Genomic DNA, 19,244 nt, shown 5'->3' on the forward strand with positions numbered 1-19,244 from the left:
GGATTTCTTATTCTGTTTGTTGCCAGTAATTTTATATCATTTTTTATTAATGCCAATATAAAATAAAAATTATCATAGTTTTTCCGAAAAAATTCGCGAAATTTATTTTTATTTTCTCTTAAGTGCCTATTTATTATTATAGATATTATACATATACATTATAGATATTATACATTAAAGAAGCCTTGTTTTTCTCTCGTTTTATACAAATTTCCTATTGGCTTCCTATACATATTTGATATATACACTATTTCTCCTTCTCCCTCCTCTTCTAATAAATGTATGATTATTTTATTGTTAATAGCAATCACTTGTTCCATTTTTAGTAATCTGTGAACGACAAATTATAAAAAAAATACGAGTGTGCACAACGAAACATCGAGCTACACTAAACTGAAAATAAATGCCTGCCGCAGTCATATTATTGGAAACCAGTACACACGCAATGTTCAGTCGTTACGTACCGGTCGCAGCTTGGAAACCAATGGTCATTGTCCATTCGTTCATAATTTACACTTATACGACGATTGACCAATTAACGTCAATAATCCATTACCAAGCAACCATAATAATTTGTGCACACGGATGCACCTAAATTGCCTATGCAAAGCGCCGTGCAATAGAGACATATTGACTAAGAAAATTGCTATTTGAATCAAATTTTAGTTTAGTCTTGAAACATTTTCCAACCTCCTATATGCTGTATGGATCTAAAGAAATTTTTTCCTGTAATATTATACTTTCGGCAATTATTAATTTAAGGTCAGTTTTCTGCTCATAAGCATTATTAAAGAAACAAATAAATAATAATACGAGTATATCCAATTTTTATATTTTATATTTTTATATATTTAGAATATTATATCTGCACTACAACAAACTACACTTTTCATATACATTAAATTTAATTCAAAATATTGTAATTACATTACATAGTACTCACATTTTTTTTATTAGTAAATTTCAAATATAAACTTATTACATTTTTAAATACAATTTAAATTATTTAAATTGGTTGAAGTTGATGTTGTAAACATTACATTACATGACACTATTAGTTTCTGATGGTTACTAAAGTTATACATAGGTACAAAATAAAAGAAAAGGTGGAAAACAATTTTATTCTAAATCTCATATATGTTATTTGATTTAAAAAAAAAATTATACATCAAAATAAAACACAATATTATGTGAAATAATACATATTTTTATGAAATAACACACACATGACATTAATATAAGAAAACGCAATAAATTAGTTTTTATACAAATTAATTTAAAAAAAAAAAAAAACATACCTAACAAAAAACAATGTTTTATAAGATATTTATACAAAATTATCATTTAGGCTTTGTATTAGTATGTTTAAATCTTTTTCTACCCATTGTTGCACGAAATTCTTTTCCAGATTGAGGCTTAATATTAGATTGTTCAATGGTTGGTTTTAATTTGTTATGTAGTGTATTATACAAAGTTTCTGCATCTGTTGAGTTTCCAGAAATGTTTTTTAATTCTTGCAATGACATAGTTAACATATGCGTCAGTGATTGTCCTTTATTCAATAAGTTCAATATATTTTTAGTAGTAACACCAGGTAATTTACTCATGAAATCCTAAAACAATAAAAAGAAATTATGTTAAACAGATTACAATAAAATAATTATTTATAAATATTACAAAATATACAATTTTATAGTTAGGTTTTTTATTTATGTTTTCATCCTGAATTTTCACAATCACAATCATAATACACTGTTACTATAGGCTATAACCATGGTTTTCAACCAGTGTGTCATATATTACCATGATACATGTCGCCAAAATATTATTAATAACAACTGTAAGCTTCCGAAGTATAAACATATGATATTATTATGGTATTTTTATGAAATAATAAAAACCACATATAAGAAAAATAATCATTAAGATATTCTTATTGATTCATATTTACAGTTATAAACTTTCCACTTAGACTTTCAGTTTGGAAAAAACTTATCAGCTCTGCCAGCTACTTTCAATAAAAATTATTGATCATTTAACAAAGCAATGTTTTAAATTTTTGTATTAAGTACAAGTCTTCCCTCAACAGTATCAAAGATATAGCATTAGATATAAGCCTAGTATTTCTATCTCACCAAGGTTAGGTTAGTTAACTGACTAAAAAAATTAAAATATCAGAAAAAACTGACCAACAAAACACAAATATTCTTTTCTTAAAATTTGATTATAGGTCAGTTTACTCTTATATTAAAGCTATAATCACTACATTTGAATCACTGAACGCAAATTTGGTATATTTTACGTATGTCAAACGGAGACAACACATGAGAATGTAACATCCTCTTAATTGATAACCCATTAGATGATTAATATGAATTATGATTATTAAAAACCTTTATAATAGCATTGTATTGCTCCTCATCAAAATTTTGACCTGGTTCTAAACCAATTGCAGCAGCTTCTGTTGATATTGGTTGATTTTTCCCTTCCTATTTCAACACAAATATATATAATGTAAAGATTATAAAAGATATCATATGAAAAATTTATAATTTAAGATATTAGACAAAGAAATTTAAATTAGAAGATGTCCTATATTTTAAATTATAAAATTAATTTTAAACAAGATCGTTTTTATTTTCAAGTTATAAATACCTTAAGTTCTTGAAATAGTTCTGCTGTTGCAAAAGGGCTAGGAGACCACACCAATCGAAGCTTTGGAAAATGTAATGTTAACAATTGTAATTTTGAAGTTATGTCATTCCGATGACTAGTTGTCATATCTTTGCTAAGATAGAATCTTCCCTGAAATATATTATTTATATAAACACTTAATAATTAGAGATTTTTTTTTCATTCATACATATACATGAGTTTTTAATTTATAATTCATATTTGTGAACAGAACATATTTAACTTAATATCCTTATATTTATTTATTTGTATGCTGTGTATGGTGCTTTTGTGTTTAGTAACCCCTACTATTAACATATTCTGTGATATTTTTTCACAAGAAAATTCAACAATCTCATTTTAGATTGTATAATGATTATGTACGATTATAAATCTTATATTTATTTTTTGTTAAGTAAATAATTTGTTTTGTATAGTAAAATAAAAAAAATAAAGTATTCATATTAAAAATAAATGCAACGAAACCAATTAGTTAGTTGCAAGGAAATATGTATCATAGTAAAATACCACCACTTATGGTAAATCATTCATTGCAAAGACAATTAATTTTTTTATAAAATATACCGTTATGACACTGAATAATTATAAATTTTAGAGCATAATTAAGCAAGATATTCACAACATATTCAAAATTGAAAAACATGGCAAATGACAGAGACTTATGGCTATCAAGACAAGGTGAGGCCTTTAGATGATGATGATGATGATGAATTAAGCAAGACAATTTAATTACCTGTAAATCAAATGGTTTATTTTGATCAAACTCGATAAGTAATATTGGTTTTACATAATGACGACACATCATTAATGCTTGATGATACAATCTACCAGATTTTAAAGAACCGATCAAATCATCAATACTTTTTCGCTCAACACACATTTCTGGTGTCAAAATGTAATCTCCAACCTAAAAAAAAAAATATAATAATATACAAGAAATTAAAATAACATACATATTGAAAAATGGTAAATGTAATAAAATATAATACTTGTAAGGTGACAGGTTCTATATCAATGCCTCGACGATGAAGTAATACAGGTAAATCTGATCTAAATTCTCGCATATCAACAATAACTTTAGGAATTTCTTTGTTGGCAGATTTTTTACCAGGATTATATATTTTATCATCATTATCATCTAACATTTCTGATGGGTGCACACCCAAATCACGAGTTAGCTCAGGGCAATCCTCATCTTTACCATCTTGACCTTTTGGTACAACCATAACCTATGATTGTATCAAATTCAATAATAAAATAATGTTTAATAATTATTTAAAAATAAAAATATTTACAGCTTTTTCTTTAATTAAAAAATCAAAAAGTAATTTTTCTCTTCTAAGAGTAGTTAAATAAGCTTGTTCTTCAGTCGATCCAGCAAATATTAAAAAATAAATGGTCATCTTTAATTTGGCTTCTGAATTTTGAAATACCTATGAAATAAATAAAATATTTTTATTAAGTATTTGACATTTTTCAAAAAAATAAACAATACTTCAATTTGTCTAACTGCTGTCATATTTGCATCATACATTACAATATACTTAGGTTGCAACTCTCTCAAAGTACGAGGAAGAGATAGAAAATCTCCGTCCTTTTTATACTGTTGTAATACAATTATAGGTTCTTTTAATGTTTCATTCTAAAACAAATTGTTATAATAATTATTATAGTTCATATAATGTTGCATTAAAATGTATTATTTAAGTAAAATCATTAAACTTTATTACATGATATTTACGGTAAATACTTGATAATAGAATTTTAATAATTAGAAAAATTTTCTTAGATATTGCTATAAAACTCAATATGATTTGATAAATAAAAAAATACAATAGTTTACATTTTTACATATTCTTACTTATACAAAAATTACCTAACAATTGTAATTGTTGAAAACATACTGCAAATAAATATTTATTGTATATAAATAGAAAAAAATACCTGAGACTCATTAACACGTTCAGTAAATGTCAATCCATCTTCATTTTTATTTTGAGTTAAAGTAAAACAATTGTTAAAATCTTCTTCAATTAATTCTTCATCGTTTATATCATCGAATATTTCCATTTCTTTTTCATCAGTTGCATTCTTCTGTGTTGGTATTATTGGTTTATGTTTAATATGTGTTTTATACAAATTTAAGAGTAAAGTATCTGCTCCTTTGACAAGAAGCTACATAAACCACAAAGCAATATTATTATACATAACTTATAAATACATAAGTATGTATGTATCTATGTATATATGTTTTCAAAATATGTAAAAATGTAATTACATTTTTTAATTGACAACAAGTTTTTGCAGAGTGTACAAGAACTAATACAATTTCATCATTATTTTTTGAATTCTGTCCAATTTCTTTTAAAATTTCTGTTAATCCTTCCCATTTAGGATTAGGTTCAGGACAAATTTCTAAGTTAAATTATAAATATTTATATTAATTGAAGTATTTCTATAAGCATTAGAAAACAGTGAAATACCTTTATTAGAATTGAACAAACGACGTCTTGCTGTTACAAATAATGTTTCTGCAGCATCAAGTAATAACCAACCTGAACTACGATGTGCATAATCTACAGAAGAATAATTTGCTAGCATAGATTGAAATCGGACACAATCTAAAGATGTCAAAGATCTAGAAAAAATATAAATATATAGAGTGTATGTATATTTTTGATACAGTAATAATTATGTTATTTAATAATATTTGAGATTAATTTGTGTTTGTTATGTTATATTTTTATAATTATTTTAAGATATTTTTTAAATGTATATAATTAACAAAAAATCAGGCATGTATCTAGAATTATAATTGGGGGAAGGGTTTAAATTATCTAATGGACAAAAATATAATATACAATTAAAAAATAGTTAAAGCAAATTATTAATTAAAATTAGAACTTTATTAATTAATGTTAATTTTTAAAATTAAATGATAAATTTTAATCTCCTTTGTTTTATTGCATATTTTAATTTATAAATAAACACAATGAACCTAATTTTGATATATTTTTTTTTTTTTTTTGGGGGGATGGGGGATTACATGACGCTCACGAATATCTCTCTCCTGGATTTGCGCCAGAAAATAAGACCTAAGATATTATAAGTTATAGAAAAAATATATAGTTATAAATTAAAAATAAATATATTTTAATTAGAACTGAATTACATATGAAATCCCAAATTTGATAAATTAAAGAATTAAACCAAATTGATAACATATATTCTTCAAATAAATTTTGTTAAAATATTGATGAATCAATTTCCACAGAAAATAAAAACTATATAAAAATTACAATGTTAATTTACACATATTTATATTTTATAGAAGTAAATAAATAAGTTATACTAACATCATTAAATTTCGCAGAAGTTTTAGGTCAGACACTAATTGTTTTGTAGTGCTACTTAATCGATGCCAAATTGGATTTAATTGTGTTTGTAAAAGTTTGTGAAAACATTTTGATAAACTGTTTTCAACAGTTACTTCTTCAGTATCAAGCTATAAACAAACTAATAATCATAAGAAAACTTTGAAATAATGATTCTAAAATTGTTAAACACATACAGAAGGATTGAGTCTCTTTAATTCTTTAATTGAATAATTTATAAGGTCAAGTAAAGATGTTTGAATTTCCATCATAGCTGGTGTTAATTCTACATGTAACTCTATAACCTCAGGCTGAAATCAAAAATTCAATAAATAGTAATACTATTCACTTAAAACTTAATTATATGATATTACACTTATTTTGTCTAAGCTAGACTTTACAGCAAGATGAAATCTAGGCCAGAGATGTAATTTAGGAACGAACAAAGTTTTCATAATTCTTTCAATTTTTGTGAATCCATAAGTAAATGATTGTGATGATGTGGAAAACGCTTTGATAAATCCGGTCTAAAAAATATCTCATCATAGTTTGATACTTAAGTATAATAATAATATAGTATATAGATAAAAACTAATAATTTACATACAGAAATAAATAACTATATAAAAGCTTAAGATGTAGTTTTATTATATTTGTAAAGTACAACCGGTTTCAAATTAAGAATTCTTCATCAGATATATACAAGGTTAATAAAATTGCGACAGAATATTAAGAAAAAAATAAATAAAATAGCCAACTGAATATAAAAAAATAAAAGAATAGATTGAGAAATCTATTTAAATTTAGAAAAATCATTTTACATAGAATTTATTTTAATGTATTTCTTCGTCTATTTTTTTTTTATATTCAGTTGCAATTTCATTAACACATAAATAACATATAAATATATATATAATAACACTCCAGGCTAAGTTTTTATTTATTTATTTCTATATATAAAGTATATATTTATTTAATTTTTTTATTATTTTATTAAATATTATTTGTTTAAATAGGACATTTTATAAATTTAAATAATATAGTTATCAAAAAACAAATATTTTTTTAAATTAATAAAATAATTTTATTACAATTTTTAGTACGTTGGGAGTTTTAAAATTCTTAAAGACAAAATTTATAATTATTTGAAAAAATAAAATAAAAATATATATAAATATAATTAATATTTTTAATTCATAAAATTCAGAATTATAATTATAGCACAAGAAAATTAGAAAATATATTTTTAATGCCAAAATAGAAGTAACAAATTTAAATATGAACTCAAAATAAATTTCTCCTTCGTTAAATGAATTATAATTCTTAAAATAGCTAAAAAGATATTATTATCAAACATTTTTATTTTAATATAATAAATATAAATTTAATTTCTTAATTTTTACAATTTATATCTTAAAAATAAAATTGGATTTTTTGACACCTATTTTTATTAAATTTTTAATAAAATTTTATACATCAAGGTATTATGCATAGACATATTAAAATTACTTTATTTTCCATGCGATATAATCTTAAAGCAAATGCTTCTTGGCAAGATTCTAAAATATTATAACATCGGCAAACCAAAATACCAGTAATTTGTGGTATAGGAATTCTATGTTTTAAAAGATCTACAACTAATATTCTTGATGAAACAAATAATACTCCGCCTTGAAGATAAATTTTTTCTCTATAAAATGTGTATAAAAATGAAATGTACACACATATTTTAAATACAATTAAATTACTTTTTAATGCAGTTTAATTACCTTTCAGCTATTGAAGTGTCAGCAGATAGTACTTTAGGTAATGGTTTAACACCATCTTTCTTTAATTGAGTGATCCAAAAATCTTCATCATGAGAAGATGAACCAATAACTAGTACTAAGTTACCAGGGTCACAATATACTTTAATGATATTCAACAATACAGTTTCTAATCCAAGACCCCTGTACACATACATTTTTTGGTCAGAAATTTTATATATTTTTTATTATATTATCAAATATTATAAGAATATTTACTTAGCACATATTACTAAAGCATCCTCATGTAAAATATCCAAAAACATTTGATTTTCATATGGCAACATTATGAATATTTGCAAAAAAAAAATGAATCATAAAAATAATACTTCAATGGTGATACTAATAAAATTCCAAATTAATTGAAAGGGTATGCCAAAAAAAAAAAATTCTATTCTAGTTTCAGATCTTTCATGAATTTCCTAAAACAATATTATAAAAAATTATGACAATAAAACACAATAGTGTTTAATATCAGAACAAATAATTATTTTAATGAAAATTTTAAATAATATATATATATATATATATATATATATATATAGAAATAATAATCATGTTTTAATTATTATTTTTATTTTTTTATTGATTAAAAAATTACAATATATGTATAATATAAAAAATTATAAAACAATTATAGTTTATTTTTCATTGGGCAAGAACATGGAAAAAAAAAATTATAATTGTATTTGTATTATTATAATTAACTAAATAAAATGTGTCCTTACATCATTTTCCTCAATATTTAGAGTTTGAGTTTCATTTTCTTCTTCACACTCAAATAAATTTAAATTAAATTCTTCGCCAGGATTTGAATTTTGAATTATATCTAATTTATATCTAGAAAAATCATTAGATGGATAGCCATAAATTCCAAGATAAATGGGTCGTTTAAACCTGTAATATATTTAATAAAATAATAAAGAATGTTCGTTAATAATTGTTGAAAAATTAAAAACAATGGAAACAATATTATTTTCCAATTGCTAAATAATGATTATTGTCCATTATAAAATATAGGTCCAAATTAGGGTTAGGGAAGCACAGAAATTGTCAGACTGCAAAGATGAAGAGATATAATACTCTTATAGACTTTATTTGTACTATTTTCAATAGTTATTATATTTTTTACATTGCCTATTTATGCTAATATCTTTATACTATACTATCATACTACTTAATTTTACACTAAATGAATAAAAATGTTATATTATAAAATAATGAACCGTTAAAATTGGCATTACTTTCATGATACAATATGACTGTCAGTAAAGAGGCACAATTATTAAATGTCATAAATTAATTAATTATCCAATAAAATACTCAAATCATTAAACAGTTATATCTTAACTATAATTTAATTAAATTATATCAACAACAAATAAAAATATAATATAATTTAGTTTCTATAATAAAGTCAAGTAGATGGAATAAAAGGCACATTTCATTAAGAGATAAATATTAACCTTATTAACTCTATAAACATACCAGTGCTTCTTTAACTTCAAATTATTAAGTTATTGTAATAATAAAATTACTTTTGATAATAGTATTAGTTTATTTATTTAATTATTAAAAATTCCCTAACTAAAAAATATTTAAAAATAAAACTGTTAAATTAATAATAATAAAAATAAAACTGACTATTCATTAATAATAAATCAATAATTTGTAAAATTACCATTTAGATATATACACAATATCAACACCACAGGTAGTAGACTGAAGGCAATATGATTCTGGATCAAAAGTAGGAAGATGTGATATATGCGGTTGTGATATATATAAATCAGCGTCTCCTTCTCTAAATTAAAATAATTAAATATATTTTAAAATATAAATACAAAAAGTTAAATGATTACTTACTCTGAAACTAACACAATAGAAATATATCCTCTATTATGTAGTGTATAATAGGTGAAATTATTTTTTGTAACAGTATCACTTATTGAATGAAGAAGAATGTTTTGAAAAGAACTTGTAGAAGATACTAATATGAACTCTAAAAGCTGAAAAATAAAGTTTTTTTGTTTCCTAACTAGAATAAGAACTGTAAAATATACACAGAACCAATTTAAGGGCAAGTAGAAATAAAAGTTTTATTTTTAATTACAAACCAAATTAATGGAATTTTTTAATTTACAAAAAGTTATATTGTACCTAATAACAATTTTTTTCAATACATTAATTTAAATAATTTTAATACAACCAAATCATATACAGATAATTATCATAAGAACATAATATAATTATTCAATTAAATGTGTGAATTATACTTCAAATTTTTCTATTTAAGTATATTATAAGCTTTAACTAGATAATTATGATTAAAAATGATTTAATTAATTTTCTAGGAATATATTTTAAAAGTAAACAAATATTAGAAAATATCTAAGAAAATATTAAGTTTATAATAATTCAATAATTATTCAGTAAATGTAATAGTTACAATGTAATATTTGTATTTTTAAAATAGTAAACTATTTTCAATAATTTCCTAAAAATATTTATATTTATAACTGCAAGAAAAAACTAGTGATTTAGTTGTTTCGATCTATTATTATTAATTTTTAATAGATAAAGATTAGAGTTAAGATGTTGATGACCTAAAAAACACACAATAATGCCCTAAAAAAAGTACAAAAATGTTCTAAAAACTTCAAAAAAAATTACCTTAAAAATTATCTAAAAAACTAATTAAATTAAAAAAATATATTTATAATAATTTTTATTAAAGATATGGGTGTGATAATGGGTGTGTAGTAGTTTAAAATATGAAACATACATTTTAATATTAATAAACAATATTATACATTTACATTTTAAATATTATATAAAATTATTACCAATTGCTCTAAAATCTAAAATTTGAGAAAAATGACTAACATTGTATAAAAAATACAAAACATGAACTATAAGTGTCGCGGCACACAGGTGCGTGTGTGTGCACGGTCGCGGTGCGGTGGGCAAAAATTGAATATTAAAAAAAAACAACTTCGGCTTATGGTGACACAAAATGTATATTTATGTGGACACACAGTTTAAGTTGAAGAGAAGAAAAAAAAATAATAATAATAATCACAATAACGTCCACCGTAAAAAAAATGTCACAATAAAAGAAAAAGGTAATTATGTGAGTCGAGAACGTGAGTTGTGTCTCGGTACACGATATCGGAAAAACAGCCCGGTTATATCGTGGTACCTGTCGGACGTCGTAGCGACCGCTCGCGTCCCCTGTCCGGTGATAGATGGGTGGACGGGGGTCGCTGCGGCGTTGCGTGCCGCGGAGTGGCGGTTGATGAGAAAGATAAGGACACGGTCGGCGACTGCCGTTTCGATAACGGCTGCCGCACGGGTCCGCGTCATAAGATAAAAAAAATGACTTAAAAATGTTGAAAAATGACATTAAAAAAACAAAAAAAATTTTATAGCTAAAAATGCCTAAATATGCAAAAAAATGCAAAATAAAATTAGAATTTTCTGCATCAAGGGAGCATGAAACAAATTTTTAGCTAGGATAGCATTATATAGAATCAAATGAAAAAAAAATGCATAAGTCATCAAAATCATAACCCTAATAATTATTAATAAAACAAAAAATTATAACTGTATAATAAATGATTAATAATTGTATATTAGTGATGGATCAAACTGTACGAATCTCGAACCGAACAGAACCCTTGATGTTCGGTTCGGTTCGAAATTTGAACTAGGCATGAAAAAAAATCGAACCGAACTATCAAACATCTTTTACTGTTCGAAAACCGAACTTGAAAATATTTGTCGAACCAGACTTACTGGCCACGATAGTTCGAAAACCAAATATTTGTAAAATTTTACAAAAGTTATTTTTGAAAATTAAAAATTGATGATTATTTAGAAATAATTAGACTATTGGCGATAGAAAATGATAATCTGTAAAGGGTACGTTATGCATTATTTATAACAATAATGCTATTATTATAATAATAATGTTATTTTTACAGTCGAATGTTACACATCCACTCTCCGCCGACCAAAACATTAATATGTTGTTTATCGCCAATAGAGGCATTCATATCTACATTCATAAATTAGCTATTTTTGTTTTTATCATATTTATTATAGAGATTAAAATCTATTTTGGGTAAATCCATGGTAATATTCCGATACAAATCATTTTTGATTAAAAAATGCAATTTTTTTTCAAATGTATTGTATATTTCACCAATATTAGTTACATTCAGTTGAAAACATGAATACACTAAATCGAGCAAACAGAATTATAATGTTCCCCTAAACCATACATATGTCGATGAAACACTAATATTAATGGTTTTTTACAATTAGTATACTCTATTCCAATAGTGATATCAGATCCTTCAGCTTGAATTACTTTGATTGGCATTTCAAATATATGTGATAAAGCTCGGAGTTCAATTTCACCACCCCATTGAACTGAATTGGCCACTTGATAACAATATTCTTCAAATTGATCATCAGTTAACATTTCACCAGTGTCTGGATGACTTAAATAAGGAATAAAGTCATCTTTGTTACATTTGAGAAAATCAGAAGTCTTAAGACGGATTTCGGGTACTGTAATAATCTTTCCACACGTTTCTTTAAGTTGATGTGCAATAGCACTATATAAACAATTACCGTCTGAAGGAATATCAAAAATAACCAACCCAAGATTTTTAAGTTTTTTTACTAAAGTTTGAGTTTCAACATGTCGTATACCACCAATGTTTTTAATATCATGTTCTTCTATTAATGCTTGCCTTTCTTTCATTTGAGTGATTTTTTTTGAACGTCGTTTTTCAGCTCTACTAATTTTAGGAGTAGCATCATTAATTTTAACTTCTTGCAGATTTTTTATAAGAGAAGGTTCTTCAACTGTAAAATTATTTTTAAGTTCATCCAAATGTTTCAACTTTAATTTTTCTTCAATTTCAGCAGTTTGCTCAGCAACTTCCTTCTTCTTCTTTCGATCACCTTTTGCTACCGATTTCTTCATTGATTGAATCTTACATTGCATATCTTTTTTCTCATTTCTATGCCTTTGCAAAATTTCATCTTTAGTTTCGACGTTTACAGATTCCATTTAGCACTAGATATATAGTATATTACTTTTATAGTATAGTATTGAACACTAGATAATTATTAATTTTAAAATTAGTTTCTCATTGAAGAAGCATAATACATTTTAATCACTCCAAATTAAAACAATCTAATTTGAATGTAAAAATAGGGCTGGGCTTTGGTTCTAGCCGATTTTATTTTTATAAATAAAACTAATACATTATATCAAAAATATTATTATAATACTAATTAGGATATAAATAAAATTTTAGCCATATTAAAATTATTTATTTTTTATCCTAAAGAATACCTTGTTGGAAATTTGAAGTAATTTTTGGCTGAATAACAAAGATATATGTATTTTAATATTAATAATAATAATCATTATTATTATATTTTACATCTCAAAGGCAAATAGCATGGTAAATTTACATTTGTTCAGTGTGGTATAATTCATAAATAATAAATTTCCCAGCCTAATTTTACCATTTAGAAAACAAAACATTGAAATTTTATCAGAATTAAAATAAAAATTCATCCTTATTTTTCAATCATCATATGCCAATGATAAGTAATTAAAATTTTACTTTTGTTAAGTGTAATATTCTACTACCGTAAAATACAAGTTATTTCAACAAATAATAATATTATATTATATTATATATATATGAATAATAATTTATTATAATTGTTTTGTCGACTTAGTAAACAATATTAACTATTACCTTCAAATAACTATATTTATGAACAGTTTAGAATATTATTTGAATTTTTTATATTAAAAAATATTGTCACTTTAAATTGTATAATTTATATTAATTAAAAATAAGATATTTATAAAAGAAAAAAAAATGAAAATACTACTGATATAAAACTATTTGTATAAACATTTATACCTACAATCTACATATTACGTCTAAAAAACTAATCAAAATATAGAAATATAATTTATTTTAACATTATAGCTTCAAATAGAATATAATTCATAACTTGGGACAGTAAGTTTAAAAAAATAAGAGATAAAATAAAATTAATAAATATCAATCATAAGAACGTTTTTTGCATAATCTCATTTCCTATACCAATAATATCAATATTCAAATAATTATATACTTTATACAAACAATTTTAAATTTAAATAATTAAAAAATTAGATACTGGACCAAATTTTGATCATATACATAATAAATTACAGAGAAGTTAATGGAATAATTAAAGCATAAAAAAATTGGTGTTTCCTTTTGAAATCAAAATTAGACATTGTTATAGTATACACCTTAGAAGGTATAAAATAATTATGTATTAAAAAACAAGCTTAAAGGTGGTAAATATACATTTTTTGAAAATTAGAATTTGAAAAAATTTATAAATTAAGCATACAAAAGGTTAAGAGTATTAAATTAAGTATACTCTACATATAATTATTTATAATAAAAAATTATACCTTTTTTTAATCTGATCAATTATTATTATGATGTACGATTTTTATTTTCAACCATAAGTAATATTACTTAATTTATATTATTTAACAATTATATTTATACACAATGGAAAATAATAAGAAAAACGTTTTAAATAAATATATTAGTTTCTATGTAACCTATGGACAGTCTGAATAACATTTTGTGCAAGATTTTTTTATTATTAAAACTTTGGGGTAGTTGTGTTATGATGACCCAGCCCTAATTAAGTTCTGTATACAGTAAGAACTAAAAATAAAGTACAAGAATCTTTTAATTTTCAAAATATTTTTATACTTACATAAATAAATGCGTAATTAAACAATGACAATTTTGACATAATTCAACTTTGACTGATGACAAACATAATATTATAATGCCATTTTCTAAGAAATAATATACAATAGTAAAAAATTAAATATAAATAAATTGGTAATTGGTAAATGACGGAAGCTTAAAAGTTATAACACCCAATTAAAATGACAAATAATGAGATACAATTATTTTTATAGATGGTAGACAGTAAATACTCAAGATGTATGATAACAATGATAACCAACTAGTAGTAAACAATTCAATTTTTAAAGCATTTCAATTATCAAAGATGTTGGAAAAATATTACAAATGGCGGTATTAATATTCAAATTAAATATAAATGTTTAAATAAATTAGAACGCAAAACTGAATAAAATGCAAAGCAGTCAATGCTGTCGTGACAGAAAAAGAAATTAAAAACTCTAAAATTATTAAATTTTAATATTTCATTATACTTATAGATAAATTATTAATTTTTTTTAATACGTTTATAAAACTAAACTAAAAAAATATTTTTATAATTTTTCATAACGGTATATCTTTAATATTTTTGGATTTGTTATACATTTCAAAAACATCAAATGTGTGTTGATGCCATTTTCTGTAATGCATATTTTTTCGTTTCTTTTAATTTGTAGGCACGACATTTTAATTTAAATTCTGAGTAAAGTATTAATCAGAAATTTTTCAATAATGTTCATGTTTATTGTCTTTTTATCGATAATATTTTTCAACCTATATGAATATAACATCAAAAATAATATCCAGAAACAGCTGGTATTTATGTATAGATACAATTACAGTCAGTAGTACCCACAGGTTTTTCATGAACCAGTGCAGTTATAATTATAGGCCCCCCAAATTTATGTTGATACACATCCATATAATCATATTCATTTGATAGAAATAATTTTTTTTCCAATGCATGTTTATATAAATAGATTATATATTATATATATAGATAAATATATTAAATAGATTAAAAAATATTGCAAATTCATGTAAAACATTTTTTTTAATAGGAGTTTGAATTTTAAATTTTACAAAAAAAAAAATCGTCACTGGTTGGTATTGCTCAGGGCAATTTGTCAAGTACAATAACTTATTTATTAATAAAGATTTCATAGACATACCAAATTATAAATATAGTTACGTGCTGGCATCGAACGTTTCCGGGAAACAATTAGTGCTTCGCACGCACTAAAATAAAATATTTCGTTCCGACTAGAAACTAATTTTAATCAATTGAGAGCTAAAGCCTAACAAAAATACGGTAACTTAGAATCATAGGTGTAAACTGGGGAGGGGGAAAGGGGGGCAATTGCTTCCTAGAATAAATTAGGAGGGGCAGTGCCCCCTCTGATATTAAAAATATCTTGTTTTTAAATAAGTACAAAACAGCTGGTTATAGTAAGGCTCTATGAGTATAGAAATGGGACAACGAAACAATTATGAAAGCATTAAAAATTCGTTTTGCTGTTGGCGTTCATGGTTTTCATTTTTAAGAGAAATTAATTTTCCATTATCCTGTTATAGCACCATAACTCGTCAACTACAGATTCTTACATTAGAATTTGGATTGTTTGAATCAATGTTAGAACCTTTTTGCTATAAAGTTCAACAGTTGGAGAAAGAAGACAGATTCTGTGTTCTTTCGTTTGATGAAATGGAAATTAGCTGTGAAGAATCATATGATAAGAACCGTGGTAAACGTTATGGAAAGACTACTCTTGGTAATGGAAATAAACTTTTAATAGTGTTACTACGTAGTGTAAAGAATAATTGGAAACAAGTAATCGGTGCTCATATCACAGATGGGGCCCCTGCTCCTGAATTATTTAAGCAGTTTATTTTTGATTGCATAGAGTTTTGTAAACATGCCGGTTTGAAAATTGTTTCACTATCTTCTGATATGGGAAATGAAAACAGATCACTATGGAAAGATTTAGGTGTAAAAATTCAAAAAACTGGTATTCGACAGAATTTCATTTCTAATTTTAAATTAGTTATTTCCTGCTCAGCTTTCTGTTTTAAATTATTGCAGTCATGATTGTTTTCCTACAAAAAATTAAACAAAAATTATATTGCATAGAAATCAGATATAAAACATTAAGAAGTTATTATTCCTTGATTAATTAATTTATAATTTATAAACTAAATAAATAAATCAACACTCATTAATCATATTCTACAACTACTATTTGGTATTAATTTGTTAACTGTTGAATATATTTATCGCGATAAACATTAATAAGCTTTATCAATTTTACATACCCTTTTTTGATAATAGGTTATAATCTTACAATCTTTTACACACAAAATGGCGGATGCACATACCTACTTCTAAAGTGCTCTAGTTATAGCTATTACTGTAAATTTTTTTTTTTTAAATCTCAATTTTAAATTTTCGCTTATCTAACATAATGTTAGAAAATGAATAATTTTATATAATACCTAATATGTAAGTAGTAAAGCGAAATTTAGCCTCGGACACCCTTTTCGTTAGATATGTAATTATAATTTTGCCCCCCTAATAAATTTCCAAGTTACGCATATGCTGAGAATGATCAGATTTTAATTCTGTAAACATATTTGAACTCATCACTATTTCTTCTAGGTTATTGTAGAAGTCGATTTTTGAATAATTGCTTAACTTGTTTAAAAAAAACACAAATAATTTTAAAAAATTGAGATATCAAAATATGATTTAAGATCAATTATAAAAAAAAAAATATCAAAAATGTGTTCCCACCTAGAATAACCTAGAATATTTGTCGATGAAATCAAATCTTTTTATAGTACCTATTGAAATTTGATAATTCTAAGTAGGCATAATTTTTTTAGACTTTTACGTCTAAACCACTGGTTCCCAAACCGGGGGACGTGTATACAATGCTGGGGAAGCGCAAGCAGTTATTACGAATTACAATTTTTATTGATTAAATTATTTTTATTTTAAAACTTAGAGAAAAAAAAATAATCGAACGGTTCTTTATATCCGTTATCGGGTATCAGTAACGGATAACCGATAAATAATATAAGTACCTAACAGATTTTTTTGAGTCCATTAATAACTTATATCTCAAATTACAAGGGAGAAATTTATAAATGAGGTTTTTAGTATATTTATAATTTACTATTTTAATATGAATTTCCTGTAGACGAAAATAATATGAAAAATAACTTTAATAGTCATTATATGGGCTATATTTTATCATTATATTTTTATAACATTGTTATTGTATAAACACTATAAACCCATGGAAATCCTAATATTCTGTTAAAATAGTAAATACCTTGAGAGCGAGTGTCGATGGGGACTAATCACAAAACAACTGTGGTATAATTTCCAATTTGATTTCATAATTTAACTAGCATGTATTATGTTCACATCTCGTTAGAATTTATAATATATTGTTATTAGTTTATTACTTTATTAGCTTATTATATTTCTGTAAAAGTTTATTATTTCTTTATTAATTAATTAGTTATTAATTAGCTAGTTAATAATTTTATGTATTATTTTAAATTTCCCCAGTAATTTTCTTTTGAGCGTAAAAAAACTAGTATTTTGTGTGCAATTTTTTATTTTTGCAAATTAAAAACTTTTAACTTAACTTTATTATTTTAAAATAACTTAACGAGTTAAAAAAAATCATTAACTTGCCCTGCCTTGTATATGTATCAAATTAAATACCTACAACTGTTGTATATTATAATTCACTACATATTTATGTAGTAAATTTGTTTAAGTAAGTATGCTGTATGCTTACTCTAATCAAGACCTAAAATACATCTGATTTCAGAGGACTCACTTATTAATTTAACTGTTACTTTTGGGCTTCGACAAATTTCTATAGCAAAAACACATGTGGGGGTTGTATCATCCTAAATCCCCCCTAAATGCGGCTCTGGGAACCAGGGGTGGATTCAGAGTCGGGGAATTGTGGGTCAAGCCATTTCAAGAGGCCATTTATTAGGGATGAAATTTAATTAGAAATTAATACCTTTTAAAAAAAAAAAACACAATATGCTCATAAAAGTGTAGAAGTATATTTATATTATATTTTAGAATTAGTGATACCACCGATAATGATTTATTTACGATTAATAAATATAATCTAATTTTATCAGCGCAACAAACGTACGGAATAAAATATGATTTAGGTACTTAACTTTCTACTAAAACGATATAATATAAAATATAAATTAAGAATCGAAAAATTTCATTTCATTCATTTTTCAATTAACTCCGATGGGCTAACTGTCCAAGAGTCCAAATCAAGGTATAAAAAGAGAAAAAAATTTCCAAGAGGCCAATTTTGTCATCAAATATTAACTATGAGTCAGCTGACCTCCTGAACCCCCCCTAGATCCGCTCTTGCAAATATCCCGCTAAAGTGTATGATATAAGACGAGTGCTTATCACTCGATATTTGTATAAAATTCAAAAATCGATAATGATTCTCAATTTGTTTTTAAATAAAAATTATAATAAAATTGTGTTGAAACTCCTAAATATTTGTTATTAC

At 24.2% G+C, this 19,244-nt stretch overlaps 2 protein-coding genes across 2 annotated transcripts; both read right to left on the minus strand.

Annotated features, from left to right (window-relative positions):
- Window positions 1–1,024: 1,024 nt before the first annotated feature.
- LOC112693513 (DNA repair endonuclease XPF) lies at window positions 1,025–14,900 on the minus strand. The gene is made up of 20 exons (XM_025568624.1): window positions 14,699–14,900; window positions 9,740–9,882; window positions 9,555–9,677; window positions 8,648–8,770; window positions 8,093–8,164; window positions 7,838–8,017; window positions 7,578–7,758; window positions 6,443–6,595; window positions 6,266–6,379; window positions 6,051–6,199; window positions 5,178–5,332; window positions 4,973–5,109; window positions 4,639–4,869; window positions 4,190–4,336; window positions 3,990–4,127; window positions 3,684–3,923; window positions 3,428–3,601; window positions 2,656–2,805; window positions 2,394–2,489; window positions 1,025–1,613 (listed from the first exon to the last, which is right to left on the minus strand). The coding sequence occupies exons 1-20, from the start codon at window positions 14,735–14,737 to the stop codon at window positions 1,341–1,343; spliced, it is 3,018 nt and encodes a 1,005-aa protein (XP_025424409.1). The 5' UTR covers window positions 14,738–14,900; the 3' UTR covers window positions 1,025–1,340.
- LOC112693512 (deubiquitinase OTUD6B) lies at window positions 12,052–12,798 on the minus strand. The gene is given in 2 exon segments (XM_025568623.1): window positions 12,052–12,667; window positions 12,670–12,798. Coding segments are annotated over 2 exon segments (588 nt in total). The 5' UTR covers window positions 12,707–12,798; the 3' UTR covers window positions 12,052–12,116.
- Window positions 14,901–19,244: the final 4,344 nt, after the last annotated feature.

Source organism: Sipha flava, unplaced genomic scaffold (genome assembly GCF_003268045.1).
Source record: "Sipha flava isolate LNK unplaced genomic scaffold, YSA_version1 88_pilon_pilon, whole genome shotgun sequence".
Taxonomy (NCBI): Eukaryota; Metazoa; Arthropoda; class Insecta; order Hemiptera; family Aphididae; genus Sipha; species Sipha flava.

What these genes read in the sequence shown, in the direction of transcription:
- LOC112693513 (XM_025568624.1), bottom strand. Translation starts at nt 14,737, where the DNA reads ATGTCAAAATTGTCATTGTTTAATTACGCATTTATTTAT. An exon ending in TTAATTACGCATTTATTTAT is followed by an intron (nt 9,883 to 14,698) that starts GTAAGTATAAAA and finishes TTTATTTTTCAG; the next exon opens with CTTTTAGAGTTCATATTAGT. An exon ending in TTTGTTCAATTCTAATAAAG is followed by an intron (nt 5,110 to 5,177) that starts GTATTTCACTGT and finishes AATTTAACTTAG; the next exon opens with AAATTTGTCCTGAACCTAAT.